Source organism: Psittacula echo, assembly GCF_963264785.1.
Source record: "Psittacula echo genome assembly, chromosome: 1".
Taxonomy (NCBI): Eukaryota; Metazoa; Chordata; class Aves; order Psittaciformes; family Psittacidae; genus Psittacula; species Psittacula echo.
The window spans coordinates 83064930-83079105 of NC_137735.1; the positions used below are offsets into that span (position 1 = coordinate 83064930).

General features: G+C 51.1%; 1 protein-coding gene across 1 annotated transcript; it reads right to left on the bottom strand.

The window, feature by feature from the left end:
* Positions 1 to 4879: 4879 nt before the first annotated feature.
* Positions 4880 to 14108, bottom strand: LOC308232975 (protein spinster homolog 3-like; the record flags this gene model as incomplete). The annotated part of the gene is given in 7 exon segments (XM_080639405.1): positions 4880 to 5000; positions 5517 to 5596; positions 9347 to 9490; positions 10037 to 10060; positions 10064 to 10173; positions 10646 to 10711; positions 13901 to 14108. Coding segments are annotated over 7 exon segments (753 nt in total).
* Positions 14109 to 14176: the final 68 nt, after the last annotated feature.

Here is a 14176-nt window from a genome sequence, read left to right on the forward strand (position 1 = left end):
CCCTGGTAAACAGGTGGGATAAGGACACGGGTGGCAGTAGGACACTCCTTCTCAGGGACATGGGTGGCACAGGGACACAGGTTGTCAGGGATGAGGGTGGCAGAGGGACACGGGTGGAATACAGGCACAGGTGGCAGGGAGACGCAGGTTGTCAGGGATGAGGGTGGCAGAGGGACACGGGTGGAATACAGGCGCAGGTGGCAGGGAGACGCAGGTTGTCAGGGATGAGGGTGGCAGAGGGACGTGGGTGGGATACGGAGACAGCTGGCACAGGGACATAGGTTGTCAGGGATGCAGGCGTCAGAGGGCACGGTTGGGTGCAGACGTGGATGGCACTGTGATGGCGGTGCCAGGCCCATATCGCTTCCCTTGGTGCTGGCCTGCGTGGTGCTGCAGGGATGGCTGTTGGGCACAGGGGGTCCTGGGGTGTGATGAGATCCTGCCAGCCCGCATCGCTCCTGTCTTATGTCGCCCGTACGGCAAAACGGCCTCTACAGTGGCGTGACTGCAGGCGCCGTCCATGCTGAGGGCACCCGTCCCGCCGCTGCTGACTCGGGTGAGCTTGGGGGGAGGATGGGATCGGATCTTCCTGCCACTAACAGCGGCTCCAACTGTTGTCTGCCAGCAGAGCCCCGCCGCAGTCCGTGCGCCAGCAGGACCCGCTGCCGCAGGACCGGAGCCCTGAGACCGTTCCCCCACCGGTACGCTGGGACAGATGATGAGAGAAAATCTCTTTGCTGTGCTGGCACCTTTTCAGCTGGAGGCAGCAGCGCGTGTGGGAGCCCTGTGTTCCCACTTTGACACAGGTCTCCTCAGCAGCTGCTGAGCTGTAGTAAAACACTGCTCACGTCTTGGGCTGGGCTTGCAGATGTGCGAGTGGGACGTAGTCGTGGCTGGTGGAGCTCTGCAGCTGTGCAGTGAAAGGTTTTATCCCGGGTGGGTCAGTAGGGAAGGGTTTACTCTGGCTGGGCCAGCAGCGTCCTCCCTCCCTCCCCATTGCCTCGGCCAGTAAAGAGCCTGGAGGCTGCTTGCTCCCAGAGCGGATTCAGGTTGAGGTGCTCAGACTTTGCCCTCCACAGACACCGCAGAGGTAAGTTGAGCAGTGTTGAAGCAAGAGAGGCTGTGGGCTCAGTAGCCAGCACCTGGGAGATGGGATTTACTCTGTGATGAGCAGGAGAAAGGGAGGCTGTGCTCCCCTGAACCAAATGAGTTACTCCTGGTCTCTTTCCACATGCCAATAGAAGAGGATGTGCGTGAGGGAGTCCCCGCAGTCTGGCCCAGGATCCTGCTGCGAGGTGCCACTTTGGACAGGAAGGTAACGTACTGCTCATCCAGCCGGTGCCTGCTTGTCAGTGCCGGCCAGGAAGAGAGCAGTCGCTTTCCCAGCTGAGCCGGTGCCCAAGGCCTGCTCTCCACCGGAGCTGGGACATTCCAGGCCCGTGAGACATGGCTGCTGGGTCACCCAGTGGTGGGGAAGCTCCCTTGTTGTGTCCATCAGCATCCCTGCTGCCTTGTGCCCCTGCGGCGCTGGCGGCAGCGCTGACCTGCACCATCCCTGCCCTGCCCGCAGGCCGGGTTGGAGCTCGAAGGGCTCAGACTGCTGCAGCGGTGGCGTTGCCCTGTGGCACTGGCATGTCCTGTCCCAGCCTGGGGCTGACCCTAACTGGCTCTCTCCCACTTGCACAGGGAATGGGAATTGTTGCGACCGGAAGACCGTGCTCCAGGAAGAGCCAACAAGGCCGTGCAGACCGAGGAAGGTGAGTGTAGGTGGGGCCCAGCTCTGTGCCGGGCTTGGATGGGCCCCTGGCTTGGGCCTGCTCACATTCCAGGCGGAACTCATGGCAACACTTCCTCAGCCGAAAGGGAGAGGAAACCCCGTGTGCCCATCGCGGAGAGGGTCCCGTGGCACAGTGCGAGATGTGGGCCCGTGTGGCAGTTTGTGTGGTTTGTGGTTCGGGTGGGCAGCGTGCAAGGAGCGTCTGTGGAGGTGGGAAGGGGCCGCCGGCCCGTGGAGCCCCAGCAGGCTCTTGTGAGAGCTTCCCCACGGATCTCTTGTGGCCAGCGTGGCAGCGCTCCCAACAGCTCTTGGGACCTAAGGCTGGTAAGGGCAGACTGGGAATGCGAAGGGCACGGCAAGGAGGAGAAAGCCACGGCCTGGGCTGGCAGGGTGCAGCGCAGGCCGAGGAAGCTCCTGGGCCAGTGCTGCCTGGTCCTCGGGTCTGATGCTCTTCGAGACTTGTGAAGACTCGGGACGGAGTCCTCGTGTCCCGCAGTCCCCAGGGTGGTTGATGGGCGAGGTTGCCCAGGGCCGGAGCTGTGAGCTGTTCAAGCTGGGAGGCTCTGCTAAGGGGTAGTCCCGTGCGGCAAGTTGCGGGTCCTGATTTCTTGCTCCCTCCCAGCAGCCATCACCCAGGGCTGCTCAGGCACCAGCCACACACAGGCAGCATCCACGACCACAGCATCAGTCGTTTCTGGGCAAGCGGCTTCCACCACCACCGGCTTTCCTGACACCACGCAGTCCAGAAGCAGGAGCGCGCCCGTCTTGCCAGGTGAGTCGGGGTGGACAGGGCTTCTGCGGGGGTGAAGGGCAGGGCTTGATTTAGGCAGCAGCTTTCCTGCCGCACCTGGCTGAGCTGCCTGGGCTCAGCAGCCCTGAGGGGCTGGTGCTGGGGCTGTGCAGAGCCTTGCCGTGCGAAGGAAGGGAAGGTGCCTCCGTCACTCGCTGCCCCAGTCCCCAGCCCTGGCGGGTGGAGGGCAATCTGAAATGCTGCTCTTTGCCCGCTCTGGATGCACTGGATGCATCGGCTCCTGCGGGTGCTGCCAACTCCCTAAAAGCCAGGCTCTTCCTCCTTTGCCGACCCCGGCTCACAGTGGTGTGCTGCTTTCCAGGGACTCCTGCGCCCTTCTGGGGCCAGCGCCCATCAGGCCTCGGACGAGACCCCGCTTCCTCTGGTATGGACGCAGTTGGTGCTTCAGGCTTGAGGAGCTGATGGGTGGTGGTGTCCCCTTGGGCTAGGGGATGGCGGAAGGGCCGGCTCGGGTGGTAGCTACTGGCCTCCAGGGATGCAAAACCTTCCATTCCCCCCGGGATAGGGATGGGGGTAGCCCCGGTGCCAGCTCAGAGTGCGGCTGCAGAGACCTGAGCAATGGTTGTGCTTCCAGGTTCGTCCACCTCTTCCAGCCGGGCAAGATCCAAGGACGGAGCCTGCAAGCGGCACAAGGCACGGATCCATCATTTCTGCAATAAGTAATGGCCAGTGCTGCTGGCCCCCACCTGTGCGGGCTGCGGTCCAGAGCAGCCCCGAGGCGGGACCAGAGTGATGGGGCCAGGCCCCGTTTCTGCTGCCAGCAAGAAGCCGTGCTGGGTGGCAGCGCCTGGGGTGGGACAGGGGGAACTCTTCCTACTGGAAGAGCTCCCCAGCCGGGGCTGATGAACCTCTGTGCGTCTGTGCAGCCTTTCCGTCCTGGCTTTCTTTTGCCACGTTTCCTAAGGTGTAAACTTTTGCTCCAGCCCTGGCAGTCTCTCCCCTCCCTTCTTATCCCCTTGCCCATGTTGGGGTGCTCTGGAGCCACTGGGGGAGTCCCGAGCAGACTGGGGTCCTCCCCCTCCCCAAATCCCCATTGCTTTTCAGTTGTGGCTCATCCCCACCTGTTTGGGACTTACCAGCTCCCAGGACCTGCGGTGCTGTCTCCCCTGGTGCTGTGCAGTGGGAGTGGGGCAGAGGCTGCTGGAGCCAGGGGTCACCCGAGAGCTGCTCCCCCCTGCCCGTGGGGTCCTCACCACCCCCAGGAGGCCTTCGCTGCTGGGTCTTTTACTCCCTGAGCCCTGTAATTGTGTGTGTTGGCTGCAGTCTAAATTAGCCAAAACCCCACAAATATTGAAACCTTCTTTAAGGAAATCACACTTTGTTTTGATATTTGAGCTGTTACAGCACCTGCTTCCTTCTAAATTGCGATGCACATGGGTGGGACTAAACCTGTTCTCTTTGGTTTTTTCACTTCCCGAAGGAGGAGGACCGCAGAGATGCCAAGTGGCCTTTTAGGCCACCAGAGGCAAAACGTCGGCGTCTATGATGTTTATTGAAGATTTTTATTGTTCTGTGTTTGGTCTACGGCTGTTGTAATATTCTTGTTATACTGTTGTTGTTTTGTTCTTATACTGTACTTGTTTTGTTGGTTTATTGTAGCTTCTGGTTGTTATACTGCTGTTCTGTTGTTAACACTAGTAAACTAGTATTTTTATCATAATTCTACTATCATTTTAGCGTATTTTTTTACTGTCAATATACAACTTCCACCCCCCCCTACTACATCCCCCACCCCCTGTTTTTATGTCCCCCACTTAAAATAAACAGACTATGTTCACATCTGCCTTCTCTGTGTTTGATTCGTGGGCTGGGGCACGGGTGCCACTGTCCAGCACCCTTTGCTTGACCCATCACTAAGCATCCCCTCTGACTGCAGATGCTCCCCATGGTGCTGCAGCACTCAGTTTACAGAAGGTCAAGGACAGAGAAGTGCCTTGGCAACGGCAACCAGAGGGGTCTTTACGCTCTTGAGCAGAGGTGGATGGGCTGAACAAAACACCTAGGGTGCTCCCCAAGCTCAGGGGTGGCAGCGGCATCCTCCGTATGGCTGGGAGAAGGTAGGTGGGGAAGCTGGGGGGGCAAGGCGCAGGCAGGATGGGGCAGGCGCAGGCTGCACATGCCAGAGCTCTTGCCCTTGCATGACCTTTTCCTTTCAGTCACCTGAAATAGTTCAGGGGATCCTTCCCCTGACGGTGCACCTGGGCTGTCTCCACAGTGATGGCTGTGTCCCCCTTCTTCTCCCAGCCCTGCCATCATTAGGTGCGTGTTTGTGGCTTCTGCAACCTATTGGCTCATTTGGCCAAGTCGGGTGATGCCACCTCGGGCTGGCACTGCCACCCCTGGTTTCCCCTGCTCCCTCGGTCCCCAGATAAGTCTGGGCTGGGGAAGTCCACCCGGGCCAATAGCCTCTTCCTGATAGGCATGCGCAGAGGCCGCAAGCTGCTGAACGCTGAAGGTGAGGAGGGGAACAGTGCCAGGGATGGGGTGTCCTGGGTGGCTGGGGTTTGGCACAGTCCCGTGCTGCTCCTGAGGGGGCTGCAGCCCCTCTCCCTTCCCAGCCGGGCTCCTCCGGGTCCCCGATGCTGCCTGCAGCAGGCTGCCACCTGCCCAGAGGTGCTGGGGACGGCTCCACAGCAGCAGGGGCCCCTCCGCCTGGCACGGGCACACTCACAGGGGCTTTGGCCTCACTGGGGAAACAAGAGGCAGCTTCTGGGACTCCCAGAGAAGGCAGCTCCCCCCAGGAGCACAGGAAAACAAAGTGCTGTGGAGCACCTTCAAGGTGCAAGTGACCGGTATCATTTTCCCATCTTTCTCGGCCCCCCACCCCTCCGAATTAGCATCACTGCATCTTTTGCTTTTTTAAGGAAAATGTAGTTTTGTGAAAATAGACGTGATTATAATACAATGTGATACTAAATAAAAACGTACCGTATCACCAACACTCTGGACGCTCTGCTGGCATCATTCACGTACTGCAGGGAACTGTCCTTCTCAAAACAAGTACCCCACTGAAATATGCAAAGAAAGTAACGCTGACAAGAACAGAAACCCTGCAGTACAAAGCTCTCTGTGGCTTAGAAAGGGATGTGCCTGAACTCGGAGAACACACCATCTCAAATGAAAATAGCTGCCATCTCTCCATCCCAGCTCTGCTTTCTAAATGCTCCAAGTCGGGAGCAGCCCACTGAAACAGCCAAAGAAAACTGTGACCAAGGCAGACACCAACCAAGCAAATAAATAAAGAAATGAGAGTAATAATAAAGAACGAAATCAGGCGGAGTCCCCAGCCAGTGTGCAGTCAGGGAGCAGCAACCACAGGAGCAGCTTCCAGCAGCCCGCTGGCTCCACAGGCAGAGGTATGGACCCCTTCAGGGTATCGCTCCTCCCTGCACGGGAATCCTGGTGCCGAACAGGACTGAGGCAGTGTGGGATGCTCCTAGGCACAGCTGCATATTCACAGGTTGACAGAACAAAGAACTCACTCCTCAGCCCAGAGACAGCAAAGAGGATTCACGGGAACAGGGAAGTGCAGATTCTCTGTGCAGGAAGTGAAGGAGTTGACACAACCTCCTTTGGACCAGAGAAATACCAGCGTGTGGAGGACAAGGGATCTCTTCCTCCAGGGCCGGGGCTTTGCTGGGAAAAGCCCTTCAGCAAACTTACAGCCAGAATATAAGTTCTAATTTAAAATATTCCCAGGCACCTGGTGCCCTGAGGGCTGCCAGGGGCAGGACGCGCTACTGTGGAGGTAGCTGTGTCCTAGAGCTGAGGCCTCACGCACCCCAGTGCCATGACGCTGTGTTCAGAGCCACTGCCCACACTGGGTGGGCACCCACGGCCGCGCTCTCAGCAGAGATCACAGCTCACAGACCCACTGAAGAGTTTTCTCTCTCTTCAACGTGCATTTTTCCCCTGTGAAAACACTCTAGAGTCAGCTTATTGCAGAGGGCTTCTCCTGAATTGGCAGTCTCTGTGGGCACTGCACAGGCAATCTTCACAGAACAACAAATCTCTTATTAACTTCTCTTACTGGACCCACGTGTTCTGAAGAGCTCTTTTCCTCTGAAGAAGATGCCTCTCTTCTCTTCACTCTGACCAGCTACAGGACTGCATCTCAGAACAGCCAGCAATGCCTGCTCTGGACACTGCCCGCCCAGGCTCAAGGCAGGAGGGTGGTAGAGCAGCAGGAGTTGGTGAGGAGTTGCTCTGCTCAACAGACCCACCTGGATTCAACTGAGTGCGAAAAAGAGAAAACAAGAGAAAAAGGCACAAGTTAGAGCTGGTGAAGGACATCACACCAACAGACACCTCAGTCAGAGAACCCTGCCTTCTCCCCAACAGCTGCCCCTCACCCTGCATGGCTCAACTCCCCTATGCAGCTGCAGATCCAGTTAGGAAGTTTCCAGGGGATTTAAACTGTCTTGTACCCATGACCCAGACGCTGCCTGAGCTCAGACATTCTGAAATGCCTTAACTTTGGGCCAAGGACAGGACAGCAGAAAAGCCCCACTGAGGACACCGTGAAAGATGCCGAAAAGGAAGCATCTCCTGAGAGCACAGACGAATGGCTCCTGTTGCATTCGCGTACGGCTCCCTGGGCCAGGGGGTCATAGTGGACTCCCAGCACACTCTGGGGCAGAAGGCAGGGCATTAAAAACAACCTAATAAGAACAAGGGCTGTGCAAGACCTTCCGAAGTTCAAGGAGACTCGCTAAGCTGGGAGGCTTCTGCAGCGGTGGCCATGATGAGAAATTCAGCATCTTGCAGGGCATCCATCAGATCTCGCCGCAGGAGAGGCAGAGATCAAAGTCTGATGCTCTGCAGTGGCACAAATAACAGAGAAGTTCATGATGGAGCAGGACACGGACAAGTCCTGGATCAAGTGGCATGCAGCAAACGACACGTGTTCCTAAGTCACCTGAGCATTTGGGAATGTTAACTGGACTCCACGGTCCCAAATAACAAGCTGTACGCTGCCCCTTTTGGAAAGAGCTTTTAGAAATCAGAAAGCGTCCTGGCCCTGGGCTCGGTTTCCTCTTCCCAAAATACAAATGGCAGGTCAGTTCCAGCAGCAGCCTTCTCTCCATGATCTCATCGCGCTGGGTTTAGGCATCTGGACAGGGACCATTTCTGACCTGGCAGGACAAACTTTCCCAAGAAGCTGCAAAGTTTAGCAGGGAAGAGGCTCTGTGCTTCTGAGGCCTTGGAGACCACTTGTCCCACTGCCTTCTCTTCCACACAGCTTTCACACACCAGCATCTTCCAAGCTCCCAGCTGTACATCCTATGCAAAGACAGAAAAGTTCTTTCACTGATGCTGAACTTGTCTTTAGCAGAAAGAGGTGCAAAAGTCATCAGAATAACATTTGCTTATTAGCGGGCTGAGATTCTGCATTGTTTTATTGTATTGTAAGAAGGAGCTGGAATTTACCGAGTTGCTGAATTGTGGACTGTGGGCAAGCTTTGAAGGTCAGGTTCTCACACCTGTGCTTAACCAATTCTACATTAGTTGTTAAGGGCCTTAAAGATATGTATCCAATCACAATGTGCCAAGTTACTGTAAGCTACATTAAGCAATAGTATATAAAGAGTTAGTTTTCTATAATAAATGGCTTTTGTCTGATCACATTGATCTCCGACTGAGTCCATTCCTCGACAGAGGGGACCTTGGTTGCTAAAATCACTTACTTCTTGGCAAGTGAGATGACACCATGACACCAAGTAGTCCTGGCAGTTCTGTGTACTCCTGGCTTCTCAGCTGCTGCTTGTATTGTGCCAGAGATGCTCAGTGCTCTGTGTGCTGCTGTCCTTCTCTGGGTCCTGTGAGGGACCAGCAGAAGCAGAAGAACCGGTGCCAGACCTCCCAGGCAAGGAGTTATCTGTAGACACGAGTAAGGCTGGTTAGAGCAAGGGTACCCGTGGAGTGAAAAGTCTACAGAACTTCAAATTCAGCATTAGAATTACGGATTGGAGAATGCAGCCATGCTCAGAAATGAATGTAACTTGCGGTTTGTAGGTCATTTTTGTAAAGAAGAGTGGCTTTGGTGATGTATGGTGTCTTTAGAGGAAAAAAGACCTCCCTCTGCATCATACAGATACACGACCGCTCCCTCTGATTCTGGAGTAAAACATGTGAAGAAAGAAAAGTGAATGAAAAGTTGGCTCTTTTCTGTCCCAGCCACATGAATAAAACCCTGCAGGAATTCCTTTAGCTTTAATCTGCCTTCTGGGCTCAGACTTGGCTGCCTGCTTTAATAAAGAGTATGTGTCCAAGGCACAGAAAAACCCTTCTCCTCTTCATCAGACACTGTCAATTTAACTGAAAGAGGAGAGGGAAGGGCCAGTTCTTCTTTGGGAGGATTTAATGGGGGGGTTCTTGACAAATTTGTCAAGTAAGCAAATATCCAAAAGCTTTTGCCTTCCAAAAGCCAGAAATAAATTACCTACCCCCAGGCACACATTTCTTTTGGGAGTTGATTCAATCGTTTATTCCAAGCCCAAAGGTTTTCGGAGTTCAGATTCTCTCTAACAAATGCTGAGGGGAAAAAAAAGGTGATTTTCTTCAAGGTAACTACAGAAATAAGCCGAATCAGCTCTATTTCAACATGCTAAGCAAGGGACAAATGCTTTTGCAAGAGCCAATTCAGACATACATCAAAATAGATCTGATCAAGGCTCAGGGCATATCGAATACCTGGTGTGGTCAGACGGAATTCCAAAAGGCAGGTCAGTTACTAGCAAGAAAACCAACCTTCCCACTGGAAGGAAGAGGTAGAAGACAGACAGCATCGCGGTCCTTTTTCCTTCCTCAAACAGGTCTGCAATGATGGTAGGTGCTATTGGGGAATAACTGGCCATGCCAATGCCAACTAATCCTTGTGAAAGAAAGAATATCCAGTAATGCTGCAGGGAAAAGACACATCACAGGCCAAGAACGCCTGTGCAAGAAAGAACGTTTGCTGTTAGAGAGATGCAATTTAGTGAATGAAATGTACCAGAGGAAACAAGAATTAACTGCCTTTTGCATATCTGCATTCCCTCCACTCGCACCTGCTTCTGCTTCTTCCCACAGCACTGGGACAGCATCCCACTGCTGTCCTTTCTCCTTTCTGCACTGTAGTGATTCCTTAGACGGACACCCAGAGGGAATGACAGGATATGGTCAATAGAACACAAGCTTGCTGAACAAGCTGCAACACTGGAAGGTCATGGTCAACAAACATTCAGGACAAAACTAAGATCCCATCAACCGCAACAGTAACGGGGGGCTTCTCCATTGCCTAGGCTGGACTCCAGCATCCCATTAAGCTTTCCTGCACAAAGTCCATTTAATCCAGGCTTGGGGAGCAAGTGCTCATCGATAGCTTTTCCAAATGCAATTAGATAAAGACTAGTGACTCCTGCAAGACATACGCAGATTATTTTCATAGGACTACAAAAGCAACTTACCAATTCACTGATGAAGGAACTGCTTCATGTGACACCAGAGCAGAAGAAAATGCCAGCTCCAAGGACGATTTTCCTACCGTACCGGTCACCAAGGTACCCAAAGATGGGGGCAGCCAGCATGTTACACAGGGTGAAGACTGGAAATCCAAGAAGGATCAAAGACAACATGGGTCAAATTATTTTCCTTCTACGTACTCCTCACGCTTCAAGCAAACTCAGGTTATTTGGGGGGCAGAGGTTAAAGGCTGAGTTTGTAGAACTAGTAGGTAGATCGATATTTAGAAAAAGAGGAATGTAGATTAAAATATATATATATATATATATACAAAAATAAAACATGTGGGAATTGCTCAAGTTCTGTATTTCTTGAGAAATTGCTTCATCTTTAACAATTTCACACAGTGTGGGATTCCTGAAGCACACAACTCCAGTCTTCCCTGAACCAAAGACATTCAGGCTTGCATTAGAGTCAGCCTGCCCACAAGTGGAAGTGAGCAGCACCACATGCAAGTAGGACCTAGAAGAAATAAGTAAGTAGCCTGCGGTTTAGGAACAGGCCGCGTAGATGCAAGGCAAAGCAAACTATCCAAACTGAAGAGATTTCATTACCTGTTTGCAGCAGACCTGTATCCCCATCACTGAGCTTGAAGTATTTCTGTATGTCTAACAGGATCCCTGCAACAAACACTCAATGACCCTGCTCATTCCTTGTTATTCCCCTCATTTGCCAACTCAGAGATTTATTTCAAGAACAGGCCTTGCAAGAGCTGCTGCACACAGATGTAAACCATGACTCTACCACAAGTACAGATACACAGAGAATTAAAAATCCTTACCCCTAGAGATAAAAGTCACAATCTTCCACTCCAGAAGTCTTACAAGAGTCACTTGAGCCACCGTTTCAGTTACAGCTGTTCTGTTTCTTTTGTACCATGAGTACAGAAGCACGGAAACAACTTCCAGTTCAAAGCTTAATTGACACAAGTGGAACAAAACAGTAGCAAAGTTTTGCAGCCAGCTATCACCATGCAGCTAATCCAAAACCAGTATTATTGTCCTTCAAATGTTAAGATGAATTGAAATTCCTTCCGTTAAGAATAACTGGTAAGAGTTTCAGTATATACAGTATTTCAACATATAATAAATAATATACAAATTAGTGCATGTTGGATATGTCAGGATGCAAATGGCTACCGCCTTCATTAGCCAAGGGTGGCTGAAATAGCCCATAGCCAGGGAAATACTATTGGAATTCACATAGTGGTCCCAGTTGGGTAATTCTGTTCATATCTCCATGACAATTTTGCAGAGATCGGATGAGATACAGATAACCGGATTTACACAGGAACATTTAGTGGTGACAATGACAGAGAAACATCACTAAAAGCAATCATTTCTACTGGCGATAAAAGGCTGACAGAAATCCCATCTTGATTTCCAACCATTCCATAGCTGTGGAGAAAGGTTGCAAGAGTTGTCCAAAGCCAGAAGTCTCTCAGAAGAGAGTCACACAAGCAACAAACGGATGGAAGATCCATGGGTCTGGCACTCATGGTTGCATGAATGCTGTGAGACAAAACAGTCATTTTCATCTCTACATCCTGCCAAGGCTGCAGATCTGCTGCCTCCCCTAGCTTCCATTTCTGCACTATAATCCTGGAAGGAAAACACCAGAAGAAACTGCTGTAAATAAGCATAGTTCTACTCTGATACTGAGCCATATAAATTAAAAAAGAAACTTTTTCTCATGCAGCTTCAGTTTTGCCAAAATAGTCAAAATCAAAACATTTTTAAAAGGATGAAGCCACTCCTTAAGGAAACAACTTGTGTGTAACCTGTCTGCTTTGCTCCCTACAGCTGAATCTGCACACAACAGAGGATGTTAGCGGGAGGTCCCTGCTCTACAGTGCCACAGTGTATTTTACACTCCACTGCACAGACAAGCGGCTTGTTTTCTGCCTGAAGATGGATGCAAACTCTGTCAAAGCCTGTGAGCAAAACTGCCCGGAAACCACAAGCTCGGAACTGCCACCAGCTTCCTCTTTAACAAATACTCAAGCCTCTCCCTCACTTCCCTCTTCACTTACATTCAATAATGCGCTCATCCATATGGACAGCCAAGGCTTCGACACCATCCCCACCTCTGCTCTTGAGTGAGGTACCTGTCCCTGAAGGTACCTCACTCAAGAAACTGAGCTTATTAACGTAGGCACTTCACAAACCACCTTGAAAACTCTAAGCTCTTAGCTTGTACAGGAACTAAACAATAGTTCAAAGCTTGGAATGAGCCAACTTAATACTTCCTCCCAGCAAGCCTGTTCTTGCTTCAAGATAGTTTCAGCCTCTCCTGTCCCTTACCATTCACCCAGTCACTTGACAACACAACTCCTGCACTGAAGTTTCTCACTAACAGGCCTGTAGTCTCATTCAGCATGCACTCCTACTTGTTTCCTTCCCTCTTACGTGTGTGGTTAAGAAGTATCCAAAACAAAATAAGCTTCAACTCCTAAACCCACCAGCCTCTCAATGTAGAGAAATATTCAGTCTTCAGTTTCTGAATGGTCTTAGTAGGAAAAAAAAAGAGTGAGTGTACTGTCACTCCATATTAATTCCACATTTAACAATCCATCCATTGGGTTTTCTCCAAAGCTTTGAAACCTTTATGATTTCCAGGCCACTCGGAAGTAAAATATAGCAAGCTCACAACAAGTGTTTCCTCTTAATTTACAAATCAGATCCCTGAAAGCATGGTACATGCTAAGGGGAGATGCTAAACCTGAGAATTGACACAGACCACAGTTTACAGAGAATCCCAGACTTGTTTGGGTTGGAAGGAACCTTAAAGCTCGTGCACTTTCAACCCCCTGCCATGGGTAGGGACACTTTCCACTAGACCAGGTTGCTCCAAGCCCCATCCATGGGAGGGAAAACTCAGATTCCCCACCAGTTTACAAGCAGCAATGCCTTGCTCTTATGGCTGGGTTTTAAAATAAAATAATAAAAAAAACCCCTAAAAATCACATTTTGGAAGAAGGATATTATTTATTAGAAAACAAGGTGTAAATTTAGTAGGTGACGCTTAAGGAAGTGGATCTTCATCCTCTTTACGCTCTTCATTGCAGAAATCACACCACTGTCAGGTCATGAGGAAGTGAAGCTTCCTCTAAACAAACTTGCACAAAGTCAACGTAGCTCTTGCCCTTTTAACAGGGAGACTGGCATCACTATTCTGTCTAAGGGTGGTGAGGCACCCGAATGGGTTGCCCAAGGAAGTTGTGAATGCTCCATCCCTGGCGGTGTTCAAAGCCAGGCTGGACAAAGCCTTGGGTGCCATGGTTTAGTGTGAGGGGTCCCTGCCCATGGCAGGGGGGTTGGAACTAGATGATCTTAAGGTCCTCTCCAACCCTAACAATTCTGGGGTTCTATTCTTCACATAAAGGAATGCCATATCTAATCTAGTAGAGCCAAAGCAGGCCTGGTAAGTTGCAGTATACAGTAAGGGGAAGCATCTTAGTCAAATCTCTGTAGAATCCAGACACAAAAAGAGACCAGTTGCTCTCGATGCTAAAGTCTGTTTGGAAGAGACTAAGGTTTAAAAGCATGAATCGTAAGTATTTAAGAGATGTGATGCTTATAAGCATTCTACTAACCATTAGAAAGTAAACCATCACTTATTGGTCTTTCTAGATTTATAATTGCACATTTAATTCAAAGGATGACCAAAAGACTAATGCAGATAAGTGAGAAAGATCAAAGTCGGGAAGCATAGCCTTAACTTTAGAAAACATTTGTGACTATGGCATAAGTAGAGCTGTTGAAAACTTACCTTTCTTTTTTGCTCAGAAGCAGAAAATGGGCTCTCACCTGGTACAAGGCACCAGTCCGTGAAGTTGATCAAATTTGTGTAGCACAGCACAGCAGCTATCAGGTAATCTCTCTTTGCCGGACTCTTCCTTGACACAGACACGACTGGACCTTGTCTCCCATGTGCTGCAGCAGCTCCGTAACTCTGCTCCTCGCGAGGTGGCTGGGACTGCAAGCTTGTGCTTTCATGCGCCCTGGGGTTGTGCATATTTCCCCGCGCACAAAGCTACCATAGATGAGGTATCTCCTTAGCTCGCCAAGCTATGAGTCAGTTTT